Source organism: Hyalella azteca, unplaced genomic scaffold, assembly GCF_000764305.2.
Source record: "Hyalella azteca isolate HAZT.00-mixed unplaced genomic scaffold, Hazt_2.0.2 contig8063, whole genome shotgun sequence".
Classification (NCBI taxonomy): Eukaryota; Metazoa; Arthropoda; class Malacostraca; order Amphipoda; family Hyalellidae; genus Hyalella; species Hyalella azteca.
In genome coordinates, this window is record NW_025938169.1 from 68,591 (window position 1) to 84,306 (window position 15,716).

The 15,716-nt window shown below is 41.0% G+C and overlaps 2 protein-coding genes and 1 long non-coding RNA gene across 4 annotated transcripts; 2 read left to right on the top strand and 1 right to left on the bottom strand.

The window, feature by feature from the left end:
• Nucleotides 1-1,535: 1,535 nt before the first annotated feature.
• On the bottom strand, nt 1,536-7,502 carry LOC108665833 (ketimine reductase mu-crystallin). Its single transcript, XM_018152638.2, has 8 exons — nt 7,057-7,502; nt 6,354-6,486; nt 5,569-5,719; nt 5,337-5,427; nt 4,400-4,446; nt 3,763-3,949; nt 2,251-2,355; nt 1,536-1,722 (listed from the first exon to the last, which is right to left on the bottom strand). The coding sequence occupies exons 1-8, from the start codon at nt 7,094-7,096 to the stop codon at nt 1,667-1,669; spliced, it is 810 nt and encodes a 269-aa protein (XP_018008127.2). The 5' UTR covers nt 7,097-7,502; the 3' UTR covers nt 1,536-1,666.
• A 464-nt stretch (nt 7,503-7,966) lies between these two features.
• On the top strand, nt 7,967-14,289 carry LOC108665840 (60S ribosomal protein L10a). Of its 2 annotated transcripts, XM_018152646.2 has the most exons (5): nt 7,967-8,058; nt 11,267-11,422; nt 12,737-12,885; nt 13,237-13,409; nt 14,085-14,289. In XM_018152646.2, the coding sequence occupies exons 1-5, from the start codon at nt 8,054-8,056 to the stop codon at nt 14,253-14,255; spliced, it is 654 nt and encodes a 217-aa protein (XP_018008135.1). In that variant the 5' UTR covers nt 7,967-8,053; the 3' UTR covers nt 14,256-14,289. The 2 variants fall into 2 exon arrangements, with proteins under 2 accessions (XP_018008135.1, XP_018008136.1); XM_018152647.2 differs by lacking the exons at nt 7,967-8,058; nt 11,267-11,422 and adding an exon at nt 11,707-12,023.
• Nucleotides 14,290-14,801: 512 nt separating this feature from the next.
• On the top strand, nt 14,802-15,437 carry LOC108665841. Its single transcript, XR_001930463.2, has 2 exons — nt 14,802-15,075; nt 15,372-15,437. It is a non-coding gene; the product is annotated as an uncharacterized LOC108665841 (long non-coding RNA).
• The last annotated feature ends 279 nt before the right edge of the window (nt 15,438-15,716 follow it).

Consider the following 15,716-nt stretch of genomic DNA (forward strand, 5'->3'; position numbering starts at 1 on the left):
TTTGCCGCGAATAAATGAAAAAATCCTTAAAATTATACATTCAATATTCCTATAAATGAATAATCTTAATTATTATGCGTATTCCCATACAACTATCATTACAACACGATCTTTCTAGTCGCTGCGTGAACACAGACACGATCGTTCGAGTCGCTGCGTGAACACAGACACGATCGTTCGAGTCGCTGCGTGAACGTAGACACGATCGTTCGAGTCACTGTGTGAACGCAGACACGATCGTTCGAGTCACTGTGTGAACACAGACACGATCGTTCGAGTTGCTGTGTGACCGCAGACACGATCGTTCAAGTCGCCGCGTGAACGCAGATACGATCGTTCGAGTCGCTGTGTGAACGCAGACACGATCTTTCGAGTCGCTGTGTGAACGCAGACACGGTCGTTCCAGGCGCAATCGTTCGAATCGCTGTGTGAACGTAGACACGATCGTTCGAGTCGCTGTGTGAACGTAGACGCGATCGTTCGAGTCGCTGTGTGAACGCAGACACGATCGTTCGAGTCGCTGTGTGAACGCACACAAAGAAGCACTATACGATTTCCAGACGCTAGAGTTCTGTCCCCTATATTCCTATAGTACAAAACACAAAGCACACACACGTAAATGTATATATACACAACACAGGATGTATTTCGTTGTCTGTTTTAATAGCATAAATTGATCAATATGCACCTCGCCTGCTCGCCTGGACTCGACTGAGGCAGCATCGTCTGTGGCATTCGCCTTACCCTTGAGCGCCGCCTTAAGCCTTGGCTGGAACCGGACCCTAACCCTGGCTTAGTACTGAAGCCTTAGACTTAGTCCTAAGGATAAACCCTAGAACCTGGCTTAGTACTAAAGCCAGACCCTAACCATGGCTTTGACATTTACATGACAAAATTTTAATAACCCCACTAACCCTAATGGCATCGCACTAACCCTATTGGCATCGCACTAACCCTGTTGGCATCGCACTAACCCTGTTGGCATCGCACCAACCTTAACTTCAGTTTATAAAACATACAAGAATATTCATTGTTTATTAAAGGTTCTAGAAGGATTACCATAACATATAATAAGGACTAATTCCTGCGGCCATTTTAATATAATTAAAAAATTTGCGGTTTAATTAATATATATATATATATATATATATATATATTGAACTACATATAAATAATCATTCAATAATATTTATTGATAAACAATTTATACAGCAGCTCAACAAAAAATTAAAGTTACCTTTAAAATAAAGTACAACTTGACAGTTCGCTTAATTTTAATTTATTTCCTTTCAAGTTATTACTAATAACGATCTTTATTTTATTACGTAACTCGTTTACTGTTTATTGCAAATGTGCAAATAGCGATGAACTTTTTGCCCTTGCGTGGGTCATCCTGACCCAGTTTGGCACGGTAAAAAAGACGTATCACAATTTGGTCATTATGAGCCATAATGTTTGGTGAGTGCATGCCGATGTACTGTCATGCTTATTCAAGTGTAATGACAACAAGATTATCATGTTAATAAAATATTAAGTGAGTTTAAAATAATTTTATTCTTCGTGTTTGATTAATGGATCACAAGAGGGGAGAAGGGAGAGAGCGAGAGGGAGGGGGAGGGAGGGAGGGAGGGGGGGGATAAATGTAGGGGGGTGAGGGTTGCCCCGTTCACGTCGTGGCGTCGTAGACGAGCTTGGCGGCCACGGCGTCCTGGGCAGCCAGTCCTAATAATTATAATAATGATAATAGTAATAATAATAATAATAATATTAATAATAATATAATTACTAATATAATTAATATTGACAAGTAAACAAGACCCCAGGTAGCAAGTACAGCAGAGTTAGTTTAGGGACACCAACCCAAGGTCATGCTGCAAGCACCACCCATTGACGGCTACCAAGAGTTGCTCTCCAGCGACACGGAGAAATAAAATTAGCTTCCCACGACTCGCTCCCTTCATATTAATACCCCTACCACCTGCACTACAGGCATCTACCATCATTTACACCAGCATCTACCTTCAACTATACAGCATCTCCAATCATCCGCATCAGCATCTACCAACATCTACATCTACCCAGGCATTCACCTTCATCTATACCAGCATCCACCTTCATCTATACCAGCATCCACCTTCATCTATACCAGCAACTACCATCATCTATACCAGCCACTAACAACATCTACATCAGCAACAACCATCATCTAAACTTGTATCTACCATCATCCACCATCACCCATATGCTCACCCAAGGACTTGAAGATGACAATCCCCCGTTGGGGGACCGACAGCTTCCCCTTAATGACGTCCCCCACCTCCCCCACCACTGCTGTCCTGGTATGCACGATGTCACCTGCACGACAAACGTTATTGTAATATTTTCCTTAACATCATTATTGGCACGACACTAGCACGACACTTCCCTAGTATCCTTAGGATACTAGAGAAGAGAAGAAGTGAGTATCCGTAGTGTCCTAGGAAGGACACTAAGGGCACTTCCCTAGTATCCTTAGTGTTTCGGACAGCTCCAGGACACACTAGACGCCGCCTTAGTCAAGCAAATGAACCCTCACGCCTGCACCGTGGCCGCTGCCATATCGGCCTGTCGAAAGCCTTCGACAGTGTCGACCACCCACTACTCTATCCATGATCGCTGCACCCACCCTACACCCAACCTAGTCTGTTCTACCTCAGAGGCAGACTACCATCCTGCCTCTACCTTCGATTCCAATCCCCTTCCACGAGCATACACACGGGAGTTCCTCAAGGGTCGGTCATCTCTCCCACCCCCTTTAACTTCTTTAGTTCAGACTGCCCAGTCCCACCTTCAACATCACACCCTACGTCCTCGGTCAGACTCTTCATACCAGACACTTGTCAATCCTGAGTCCATCCTGACGCTTTCATCGGTAACAGTTGCATCCCATTGGACAAGACTCCAAAAATCCTGGAAGTCACCTGGGATACCCACTTCACCCTCTCCCCACGTCCTAGCACCATCCCCTGTCTCTCTAAAGGTCCCAACCATGACCAGCTGGGGTTTCTATGAGGAAGTCATCACGGCCACCTATAAATCCATCACCCGACCAATACTTAACTATGCCACCCCAATCTGGTATCCCATTTCCTCCCGCTCCCCTGTCACGAACCTGTAGTTCGTGCGGAACTTGGCAAGTCCCCCGCGAACTCGGAAGGACCCACGTGAACTGAGCTGCCTTATTATGATCGCCATAGCCCACCTGTACACCTAAACAAGTGTCCTTCCCTTGGCCGCCCACCTGCCCCTCGTTTGCTCACAGTTCCTGGGAAGCGCACTCCAGGCTCACCATCCTTCCTTCCTTCTGGTTTCGGGTCCTCCTGGGGAAGGACTCATGGAAGCGACCTTACCGTTCGGCTACAGTTACCTCGTGGCCCCTTGTTGGTAGCTGACCACATACCAGAAGGCTCTTATTGTCCAGGCGAATCCTTCGCTGGAAAATCACCTTTCACGCAGCAGTGACCGCTGAGAACAACGATCCTGTTTTTTTGTGTGCCTTGCTTCCTTGACCTTACCGTTTAGCAACCCTAGGGTCAACTTTGGCGCAGTGCTATATCACGCACCATCACGCACCATCACGCACCATCACGCACCATCACGCACCATCACGCACCATCACGCAAACTGGCAGTGCTGTCAGCATTACTGAACTGGCAGTGCTGTCAGCATTACTGAACTGGCAGTCATGTCAGCATTATGTCAGCATTATCATTACCACTGCACCTAGGATGATGGCGTCAGGCTTGAGCCACGTCAGCTGCAGCAGCTGATGCAGGCGGGTGGTGCAGGTGGCGATGACGTCAGCATCCTGCACCGCCTGCTGCAGGCTGTCAGCTGCCAGCGCTGGCACACCGTCAGCCTGCAGCGCCGCTGTCAGCTCCTGGCACCCGCCACGCGACCACACCCGCACCTGTCAGCCAGCCGTGACCCACTTTAGTCCATGACCCACTTCAGTCTCATGACCCACATAAGTCACATGACCCACATAAGTCTCATGACCCACTTTAGTCCATGACCCACTTAAGTATCGTGACCCACTTCAGTCTCATGACCCACTTCAGTCTCGTTACCCACTTCAGTCTCATGACCCACTTCAGTCTCATGACCCACTTCAGTCTCATGACCCACTTAAGTCTCATGACCCACTTAAGTCTCATGACCCACTTCAGTCCATGACCCACTTCAGCCTCATGACCCACTTCAGTCTCATGACCCACATAAGTCTCATGACCCACTTCAGTCTCGTGACCCACTTCAGTCTCATGACCCACATCAGTCTCATGACCCACTTCAGTCCATGACCCACTTCAGTCTCATGACCCACTTAAGTCTCATGACCCACTTAAGTCCCATGACCCACCTGGGTGGGTTGCATGATGTTGTTGAGGGCTCTANCCCCGACCGCCTCTGCCAGGGTTATTATTATTAAATTAGATAATATAATAAAGGTTATTAGATAGGGTTATCAAGATAATATAATAAAAATTAAATGTCAGCTTCGTGTTGAAACTTTCACTTGTTCTATAATATAAATGGTAATTTTATTAATCATCTTTCAATTTAATATTACATTCATTTGTTGTGTACATGACGTGAAAATTGAATGGCAAACGTCATATATAACATTGTAGGAATAATATAATAGAATATATGTCCCGAACATTGACCGCTACATGTACTTAGGCCGCTACGTGTACTTAGGCCGCTACGTATTTGTACTCAGGCCGCTACGTGTACTTAGGTCGCTACGTGTACTTAGGTCGCTACGTGTACTTAGGCCGCTACGTGTACTTAGGCCGCTATTTGTACTCAGGCCGCTGCGTGTACTTAGGTCGCTACGTGTACTTAGGCCGCTACGTGTACTTAGGCCACCACGTGTACTCAAGCAATATTTTACAATACCGCCCCCGGTTGATACAATAGGAAAACTCCGACACTCCGGCATTGCTGTATGACACTGGACTAATTCAGCCAGAATAATACGTGGGTCTTGGTTTTTTGGCCTTGGTTCTTTAGGCCTTCGTTGTTTGGGCCTTAGGTTTTTGGGCTTTGATTTTTCGCCCGAACTCCTTGGGTTCGTGCTAGTCCTGTCAGCATTACGCAGTCCTGTCAGCATTACTGAACTGGCAGTGATGTTTTGTGTGTGTTTAGCAATTGTCAAAATTCATGTAGCCTCGATGCCAGTGTCATAGACTCATAAGTAATTGCCGCACAATGGACAACAATATTTTTCTTGCGGTTGGTTGACTGATGACTGTATATAGTGTCGTCCCTCATAACCCACTCTCATAACCCACCTGTTTGGCCGCGGCTTCGTCGGATGGCCACCGATGCCGCGGCTGAGGCCGCCGCTGTCCGCAGCTCCGTAACGCTCGTGCCGTCCACCAACTGTGGCACGTGACGTAAAGTGAGTCATAACGCCGCAACACATGGCACAAAGTGAGTCATAACGCCGTAACACATGGCACAAAGTGAGTCATGACGCAGTACGCTGCAACACATAACACAAAGTGAGTCAAGTTGACTCACTGCGAGAGGTAGGCCGGTGCAGGCGTCGTGCAGGACGATGAGGGCGTTGTGGGAGGGTAGGCCGAGTTTGGCGTTGTTGGGGTAAACCGTCAGAATTTTGGTGGCCAGCGCCTGCTTAGGCCGCACTAGGCCTGGCATCACTATTTTCAATCTGTGGGTAGTTTTGTGAAATATCAAATAAAATAATTAATTTGATGAAATAATAATCCTAAAATGAGTTTCCCAGCCCGGAAATCACGAACTTCACTCCGTTGGTTGTGAAAAGTGAGGAGTTTCAATGATTAATAATCTCATAATATTTATTTAATACATAAACAACCCGGGCAACATTAACTCTATCCAATAGTTAGGATTTTTGGATATAAATTCTAATTAATGAAAAATGATCCCGAAAATATTATTATATAATCATATTATATATTAATGGCGTCAGTAAATTCATCTCGTCTAGCGTCAGCGCCATGCGTAAAGTCGAGTGTTGAACTGGACCGTTATTTTGTGGGCCATTCAGTAGGACTGACCCGCTATTTTGTGGGTCATACGGTTGAACTGACCCGTTATTTTGTGGGTCATACAGTTGAACTGACCCGTTATTTTGTGGGTCATACAGTAGGACTGACCCGTTATTTTGTGGGTCATACAGTAGGACTGACCCGTTATTTTGTGGGTCATACAGTAGGACTGACCCGTTATTTTGCGGGTCATACAGTAGGACTGACCCGTTATTTTGTGTGTCATACAGTTGAACTGACCCGTTATTTTGTGGGTCATACAGTAGGACTGACCCGTTATTTTGCGGGTCATAAAGACGGTTCCTGAGCGGCTGCTCGACGAGCCCCTCGGAGGAGAAGGCCTCGAAGACGTCCCGCATGGCGGGCAGCAGGACGTCCCATGTGAGCACTCGCCGCACATCGCGGCCTGACATATGTGTTATATGCATAATACTCACATAATTCACTAGCATCAGCAGCATGAATATATCATCATAATAAATTAATAGAAGTAAAGATTTATTCTATATTACAAGCTGTGAGTGGATCAGGATCTTTCGGCGTCAGACACGGTAAGCACCCACTGCACCTCGCGACCCGAAATGCGCCATAGGTAATATATATTTTTTTCTGACATTAGGTAAAATATTCAAATATTCATGTAACATAATAAATAAATTTTCCAAATATTCACTGAAAATATTTATTTTGCTGAAGTTACATGGTAGTTCGTAATTCAGTACACAATTAAACATTTTTACCAGCATTATTCAGTAGTTTAGTCATGTTATTCAATAGTTTAGTGCCATTATTCGGAACTTGTAGCTCCAGTATTCTCTTCCTTTAGATATGGAACATTGTGATTCGTATCATATGGATCATGATTTTTCGGTGCACCACATGGATCTCAAAAATATTGAGTCATTGCTACGTAAATGCCCTTGTGCAGTCATTACTAAATGCCATAGAATTAACCCCCAATATATTTTTATTTCACCTGATATCCATCGCGGTGCAGCGTCCCCAGCCTGCGCCATGACAAGGAAGGACTTCGACTGCTCCCACAACAAAAAACTTAGTTATTTTTATTCCATTTATATAAAGTACCGGTTGTGCCGCTTATCATCTTAAAAAAAGTTTTATCTATATTAGAGCAGACCTGCTATGATAGGCCTATAGGTCAATCTATGACGCTAAAATATTAGGTCTATGAAAACGATACTACTTTTAAAATATACATGAAATATTAAAATAAGCGACCTAAAGGCATATCTTTCATGCAAAATCACTTCGATATTAACCTAATTATAAAATAAACCGATAAAACACGTCGTAATATGAAAGATAATATTAATAATTTTCTTCATTATCCAATTAAGATAGGTTGCTCAAGTTGTTGCTTTTGAGATAAAATACAAGTGACAAAACTGCGCGACTCTCCACGCACCATGGACGACTGAATGTCGTCTTCTGCTACTCTCAATATCGGGGGCTTTATCATCGACCTTGAAAGCTTGGTCGCCCCGGAGCTATGGTTACTTTATTTGAATTATATTAACCATTAATTGATGCACTATTTTCTAAACTTCCACCTTTGAACGAGGCTCCATTTAAGTTAATTTTTTATAATTATATGGATTCGGATTTGGGATTCATCTGCATGTGAAGTTTACCGCAAAAGGATAACTTCGTGCTCATGAATAATGAATCATAAACCAACTCCAAAGATCACTTAAGTACAAAAACTTTAATATTTCCCTTTCATAACTTTAGAAAGTCCGCAATTCTTATGAATTCAATCAAAATAATATTTTTTATATAGATTTGTCGCATTGTAGTTTCCAAATACTTGTAGCGATAATTCTGGCAACATCGTAGAACGCTCTGGCAGTCTCTGTTGCGGTCCAGCCGGTCCTACCTACATTCCTTCCTGTTCATCGTCAATCGTCATACGTGTTCCTGCCTGTTAGTCGTGTCGGCGTTGATTTGTCAAGATGACGTAAGTACTTGTTTACTTCAATATAGATGTAATTATTATTTACACTTTTGTGTATCATTGTCTTAATTACTATTGTTAGAATATGTTTGTATTTCTTGCTGTAATATATTACTCGGCCCTGAAATGTGTCGTAAACATGCGGGCGCTTTTCACCCTTGGCTTATGCCATCATCTGGTCAGTCTGGTGCTCTACGTTGTCAATTTAGACAATTTGTCATATCATTTGCAGATCAAGTCGCGTAGTATAAGTATAGTCCATTTTTTATTTATTTTTCAATGAGTTTAAATTTACCGTGGATTCATTTATGGATTTGGGCTGAGCCGGGTGGAATTCTACCACGTGAAAATTTAAAAAACTGTCATGTCGGTCATTCATTACTATTAGGTAGTGTGCGGCTGTGCCTAGCAACTTCAGTCCTTATATTAGTTTATAAAATGGAGGTTAGGCTAGTTTCAGGATTTTAGAATGAATAGAGCGATTTACTCTACTGGTCTAGTCTAGTCTGACTGTCTGAGACCAGTTGAGTACCTAGGTAGGCTAAGTTGCTAACTAGAACTTGTGTTTGTGTAGAAGGGCACCCAATTCCCAAAGAGTACTAGGTAGGTATGTGCATTGTGCATAACATTTTATTTCGTCAGACAGGGTGGAATTCTAGAAATGGAGGTTCACTTATAAAAAAGCTTTCCACCCAAGGTGAAATGCTTTCCTTAGATACAGTGCTCTGCCAGGTGACTGACTATAAATGAAAAGGAGGATCAAAAGTGGACAAACGGTTTCAATTGTATAGTACCTCAGATTTGTTATAAAATTGTTTGAATGTCTCTTGTTTGATAGATATTCTCTATTTTTCTTTTATTTAATGGATTTTTTGAAAATTTTCCAGGCTTTTTGTTTGATCAAGTTTAAGTTAAGTATTTAGTTAACCAGTACTGTAGTACATATACCATATTTGGAGGCGGGGCTTATGGGCACAACCAATCACAGCTGGAAAGCATCCTCATCAACCAATCACTGCTTGAAAGCATCCCCAGCAACCAATCACAGCTAGAAAGCAGATAACATTACAACTCCATTAACCAATTACAGCTGGAAAGCTGGAAGGGGGCTAAAAGTAAAATCACAATCCCATAAACCAATTACAGATGAAAAATGATAGGATATGTATAATGTATATAATAAAATGGACTGGAAGTGGAAAGTTCCTGGACTTTCCAACCTTTCAGGTCCTGCTTTCCAATATGCTATGTGTACTGGTTAATTTAATATCCCTCTAGAATTCCACACTGTACGTCAGATCTTAATGAAAATTATACAGCTGATCAGAAAGCATTTAGGAAATTAGGTATCTTATATTTTGTATACCTAAACATAGTGACAAACCAGAGATTTTTTAGAATCAGTTCATTTTTAATTTCCTCATTTACCCAAGATTTAAACCAATTTCTTATGTATGATGATTGATGATGCTGGTATCCAGGATACTTTACTGGTCTACTTATAGGACTCAAAAATGAACTTGAGGGAGTGTCTAAAAAACTCTGTTTTGCCACTATGTACCTAAATACAAGTGGAAATGTAGAATACAATTTTACAAATAATTGTGAGGAAGATACAACTTTTTTCCTTTACTAAACGTCTCCAAAATGGACCAATTTTTGCCACATTTTTGGAAAAACTATAATTTCTATGATTTAAACTACTTTCAAGATTTCCTATGAGTCAATTTGAGATTTTAGTACTATTAGAAAACTCTGGTTGTAGGCTAGCCTATCTATTCTAATGGGTGTGACTGTGACTGATGGATATGAATGCAAATTATTCAATTTATATGATTAATTGAATGGTATAAATTTAGTGAATGGCAAAATTAAATTGACTTAATTCCAGTTAAATAAATGAGCTATAATTAAATACTGAATTGGTGACATTAGAAATTGCAAGATGAATAAATGATATGAATGATCCATTGAAAGATAGATGAATGATGAATGAGTGATGCATGTAGGTTAATTGATGCATTCATTATATTATAGGTAAATGATAGGAAAAATAGGAATGACAATAAATGTTAAATTTTAAATGATGATAATAATACATATGAATAATAATTGCCATTGGGCATTGCCTTGCCATCCCTAGCCTAGAGCTAGGCTGGCTGGCTGTAGCATACTAGCACTTGGATAAATTTCACGAGTTAGTAGATCAGGGGGCTAAGTGCAAGGAAAAAATTTCATGTAATGATGTCTTTCCAGCAGTAAAATTGCCCTTTTTACTGCTGGAAAGACATAATTTTTCCCAAAAAAGTGCTGAGAAAAAAAAAAAAAACATTTTTTCAACTTCAGTGGCAGTTTGAAACGCATGAGGATTTATCTTGAATGTAACTAGTTTCATTGCTTTAAGCCATGTCTCGTGTGCCCACAAGGTAGTCATTAGTTCACATGAAGGTTTTGGGCATATCAATTCTGGTAGGAGTCTTAGTACTGAATAGTGAAATTGCTTGGAACAGCATTGATTTGCAAAATTTCTGATGGAACCAAAATCATGAGATCAGGGAGATGCAAGTTTACACATTCACTGAAAATGTCTGGGAGCTGTGAAGTTTCGGTAAAAATTAGGAATTTTACTTGTATTATAGAGGATAAGATACATGCCTTGACACTTGGGCTCCTTTTTGATAAATTGAATAATTTTTGAAATATCAGTCTGATATTGAAGTAGTTATTCAGTACTATATCATGTTATTCAGTCTAATAGGCCTTTAAGTATTACAAAGTTGGTGAAAGGGCTGGGGTCTTACTTCTGTGAGCAGGAAATTCATGCTTATATTTGCTTGAAGTTTTTTATAGTGCCAAGCTGCACAAGATTGCCATCTAAAGAAAACGTAGCAATTTGGCTTGTTTTTCTCAGACAAATGGTCAAATCCTTCATAGTTCATTCCTTGAATGATGTAGCCATTATTCGGAACTTTGGAACAGACTTTTTTTGCATTGTCATTTTGCATCCAGTTAGGGTTTTTAGTCAGTTTTTGAAAAGATAATGTAATTTTCTCCGCAATTTAACAAAAGTAACAATTTTCTCAACACTACTTCTAAATATGATACCCATTAATTTTTAATAAGATTGATTGAACTTAGAATTGGCATACATATTTAAAAAACTGTATATTATACTAGATTGTTTTATTATGTTGCTTCATTTGCCTTGCAGGACTAAGGTGTCAAAGGAGACACTCTACGAGTGTGTGAATGCAGTCCTTGAAGGAGCCAAGACTAAGAAGAGGAACTTCAGGGAGACGGTTGAGCTCCAAGTTGGTCTCAAGAATTATGACCCACAAAAGGACAAGCGATTCAGTGGCACCGTCAAGTAAGTCACCTGCTTCTCTCACGTTCTCTGCAACATGATGAATAAAAGTAATTGAATTCAGAGGATCAATTTTAAAATTGATGAAAAGTACCTCTGTGCACTATTGGAGTAGTTAAGAATTGAGCTGGTGTTTATATTGGTGTTGAATTTCCATGAAATTTGAGGTTCAGTTCCAATTTGAATTTTTTTTTATAGAAATCTCAATGAGAATGAAGCTTTAGCACGTCTTTCGTGAAACTGAATAACTGTTCAATTTGCTCATTACTAAATAAAGTCACAAATATGATTGCACATTGATAATGATGTACGTCTTGTGCTGATGCAAGAACCATTTCTGTACATAAAATTCCCTAAGTACATGTTGCACTGAGCTGGTGAAGCTAGGTAGTTGGTAGCCAAGCTACTGACGGACTCATACCCAGGGGTCTTAAAACTAATGGGTAGGCAGGATCTGTCTTGCTGACCCAGCGCTATGCTGGTAACCTGGTAGCATATAAAGTAACCCTGAAGTTGAGGGTAACTTTGATAACTCGGAATAGCATTCAGTGCTGTTATGGTTGACAATGGAGGATGACTTGCTGCCCATCTCTTGCCATTGTTGGTGAGTTTGTAACATGTGGATAGATTGTGGAATTATTGAATAAATATTGGCTAGGGTTAGCAAATGTGAATGTGTGCAAATTTATTGCTCTTGTACAAAACTTTAGAGGTACCTATGTGCTTGGATTTTGAACATTTTCACTTGCTGGCATACTAAATGTTTTGTTAGCCTTTGTATGTGACCTGCCATGTCTTTAGTAGGTCTTGTGTAGAGAAGCAAGCTTAAGCAAATCAAGGTGCAGGTGTGTTCTGCAGATACGGTTATATGATCTGTATATGGTCGTATGATGTGTGGTGGATGAATGAGTGAAAATGATGTATGGATGAGTGAAAATGATGTATGGATGAGTGAAAATGAGGTAAGGATGACTGAAAATGATGCAAGGATGAGTGAAAATGCTGTATGGATGAGTGAAAATGCTGTATGGATGAGTGAAAATGCTGTATGGATGAGTGAAAATGCTGTATGGATGAGTGAAAATGATGTATGGATGAGTGAAAATGATGTATGGATGAGTGAAAATGATGTATGGATGAGTGAAAATGATGCAAGGATGAGTGAAAATGATGCAAGGATGAGTGAAAATGATGCAAGAATGATGCTTGGATGATGATTAAATGATGCTTGGATGATGATTAAATGATGCTTGGATGATGATTAAATGATGCTTGGATGATGATTAAATGATGCATGGATGACTGGATGTTTTGCAGGCTGAAGCACATCCCCAAGCCCAAGATGCAGGTGTGTGTGCTGGGAGATCAGGTGCACTTGGATCAGGCCAAGGAGCTTGGGCTTCCCTGCATGTCTGCTGATGATCTCAAGAAGCTGAACAAGGACAAGAAGCTCGTCAAGAAACTCGGTTCGTAACTTCGATCATTCTTACAAAAAGAATTTTTGGTAGTTTTTTTTTTTCAAGTAAGCGATTTTATTGTCGAAATTTACTCAATTTTTAACAAAAATTTAAGCCATTGAAAGAAATGATAGTGACAGTTGGTTTAGCGACCCCGGTGTGGGAAATAATGCTAGGGTGTTAACATCTCAGCAATGCTTCGTGTCAATGTCTGTCATTCACACATGATGAAACACTAACAAGTTTTCTCTGACTCACCATGTGATGAGCATTTCCTAGCTCACTCTGAACTAATCCTGCTTTCTTGCAATCACTTTTTCTCAGTTCCATAGGCTTTCAATAGACATTATTTCTTTGCAGCTAAGAAGTACAACGCGTTCCTGGCATCAGAGTCCCTGATTAAGCAGATCCCTCGTCTGCTGGGCCCCGGTCTCAACAAGGCTGGAAAGTTCCCCACCATGGTGACTCATCAGGACAAACTCACCGAGAAGGTTGATGAGATCAAAGCAACCATCAAGTTCCAGATGAAGAAGGTTCGTGCACTCTTTTTCCTGCCGAGATAACAGCGTCGTGACTTATCACTGCTAAATATTTTATTTTGGTAAAACTCAAGTTCAATTCACAAGATAGGGTGCAATACGCTTTAAGCGTATCGCGAAACTTTGGCAATCGTTAAGCGTAAACTCAAATTGCTCATGTAAGCTTTTGTGATTCATTTTGCTAGGTAGTCTCGGATTGGTCACAGGGCCTGGGCTTAAAGGACGTTTTCCTTTTCGTTGATATGTATTGATTTTTTGGGGATGTTTATGCATCATTCGTCTCAATTTTATAACATCCGGGGCCATTGTGTCCCCTTGAAAATATTTTTATTAAATTGGTACACCTGCTAGGTGACCTTGGTGCCCCAGGTTTACACTTGTTTCATAACAAGCAAGTCAAAGATCCATACTGTCCTCGGAGAATGTCGGTTGACTCCCTTATATTTTAGCAATGCCTCGCATTTTTTCCATCTGAATTTACTCGTCAACAAAAAAATATTGATGAAGGACGATGTGCGGGATTTCTATAACATTTTTATCTGATGATTAAGCATGTATTACCCGATGTCCATTGACGACATTCTACCTCTGATCCATCTTTGTCTCAACGCCTCCTCTCCCTAGCCACGCTTACAAGCTCTAACATGAATCCCGTCTCTCTCGGCTTAGGTGTTGTGCCTCTCTGTGGCCATCGGGCACATCGACCACAGTCCCGACGACCTCGTGCAGAACATTTACATCGCCATGAACTTCCTGGTGTCCCTGCTCAAGAAGCACTGGCAGAACGTCAAGTCCCTGCACATCAAGAGCACCATGGGCAAAGTCCAGCGGCTCTACTAAATAAATGCCGCAGTTCGTTGCTGCCGTCAACGTGGTCTAGTCTTTCATTATCCTATTGGACGCAACACACAATTGAATTGATAAAATTATTCAATCGGTTATTCCAGCTTTTCAGTGATGGAATTCAGCTTTAACGAATCTCAGTTCAACACTCTTACGTAATTTCTTTCCTATGGCCTGTAATTCACCAATTAAATTTCAAATTAATAGTTTCAGAAAACTGGAAGGGCACTGTTTTTTTTTTCAAGATTTATAATGTAATTGTAAAGCCCAAAGTTTTCGTGATGCATTTTGCTTCTCAATCGGTGAGTAATATAAATTAGAGTGAGATATTGACTAAATATCGTTACGGTTTTCACTTCAGCCATTGAAGCATTGTAGATCTAATTGCAACCCCCATACAGAGTTCAAGAGAACCGTTTCGTCAGACTGATGGGTGATTGGCTAGCTACCACTGCCAACTGTTCTCTGTCAACTCTGCGCCGGCGTGATCTATCCCTGTTGCAGTGCCACAGGGCTTGGCTCTGCTAGCAACAAACGGTAAGTTGAGCTTGCATATCGCTTTTGTGAATCGTGAGAAATCGTCCGTAATTTTCATGATGTTCATCTGAGGTATTACCTGATAATCTACGATGATAATTGATGCTGAATTCTTCGCATTTAATCTTCGGTTGTTGAGTTGTTTATTTTGTTGCTGACGGAGTTTTATTGACAGAATGCCAGGGTCGACAGCTGTACCACATGCGAGCTTCAAAACTGCGATTGCATGAGGCAAGAGGATGCACGATGCATCTTCACCGGAAGGCTTGAGAAAATATAGGTAAGATTTCAATTAAGGCCACCAGGAAGGTTATTTGCAATTCAAAACTTCACCTTTCGAATATTGATGAATGAAAGACCTTGAAGAAAAAATTGTAGGGTTGTAACTTTTGACTAGAAGTAGTAAACACAGAAATACACCGACCCGAAGTGCATCGAGTTGCACGTGTTTTATATGATGACTTAATGCATGTATTACCTGCTGAAGCTGATGCTGAAAGTAATCACTGAAATTAGTGACATGAAAAGACTATTAGTGCTTAACGGCGGCAATTACAACAAAACATTTTGTTCCAGATCCTTGGGCGTTCTCTGGAGCAACGGGCAACGAGAATTTAGTGACAATAAATTGTGTGAACATGAGTAACGATTTTTACTGAAATTCTTCATAATCTCGTATTGGCCTGAGATTGCTCGTTCCTGATCTAATACCCTATTTAAGTGAGCAAAGCTAGTAGTCTGAATTCATCTAGGAAATCAATTATAGCATTAACCTTAACGTGAGAATAGCTTCAAAGCTTTATTTACGTGAAGAACATTTCATCGGCGTTGATGATGATTGAAGAGTGTGCGTTCTTAGGATTGAAGCAGTTCAGATTACCGATTGTTTTGCGAGGGTACTATAAACCGAGCTATTTGATT

What these genes read in the sequence shown, in the direction of transcription:
- LOC108665840 (XM_018152646.2), top strand. An exon ending in CGATTCAGTGGCACCGTCAA is followed by an intron (nt 11,423 to 12,736) that starts GTAAGTCACCTG and finishes GATGTTTTGCAG; the next exon opens with GCTGAAGCACATCCCCAAGC. An exon ending in TCAAGTTCCAGATGAAGAAG is followed by an intron (nt 13,410 to 14,084) that starts GTTCGTGCACTC and finishes CTCTCGGCTTAG; the next exon opens with GTGTTGTGCCTCTCTGTGGC.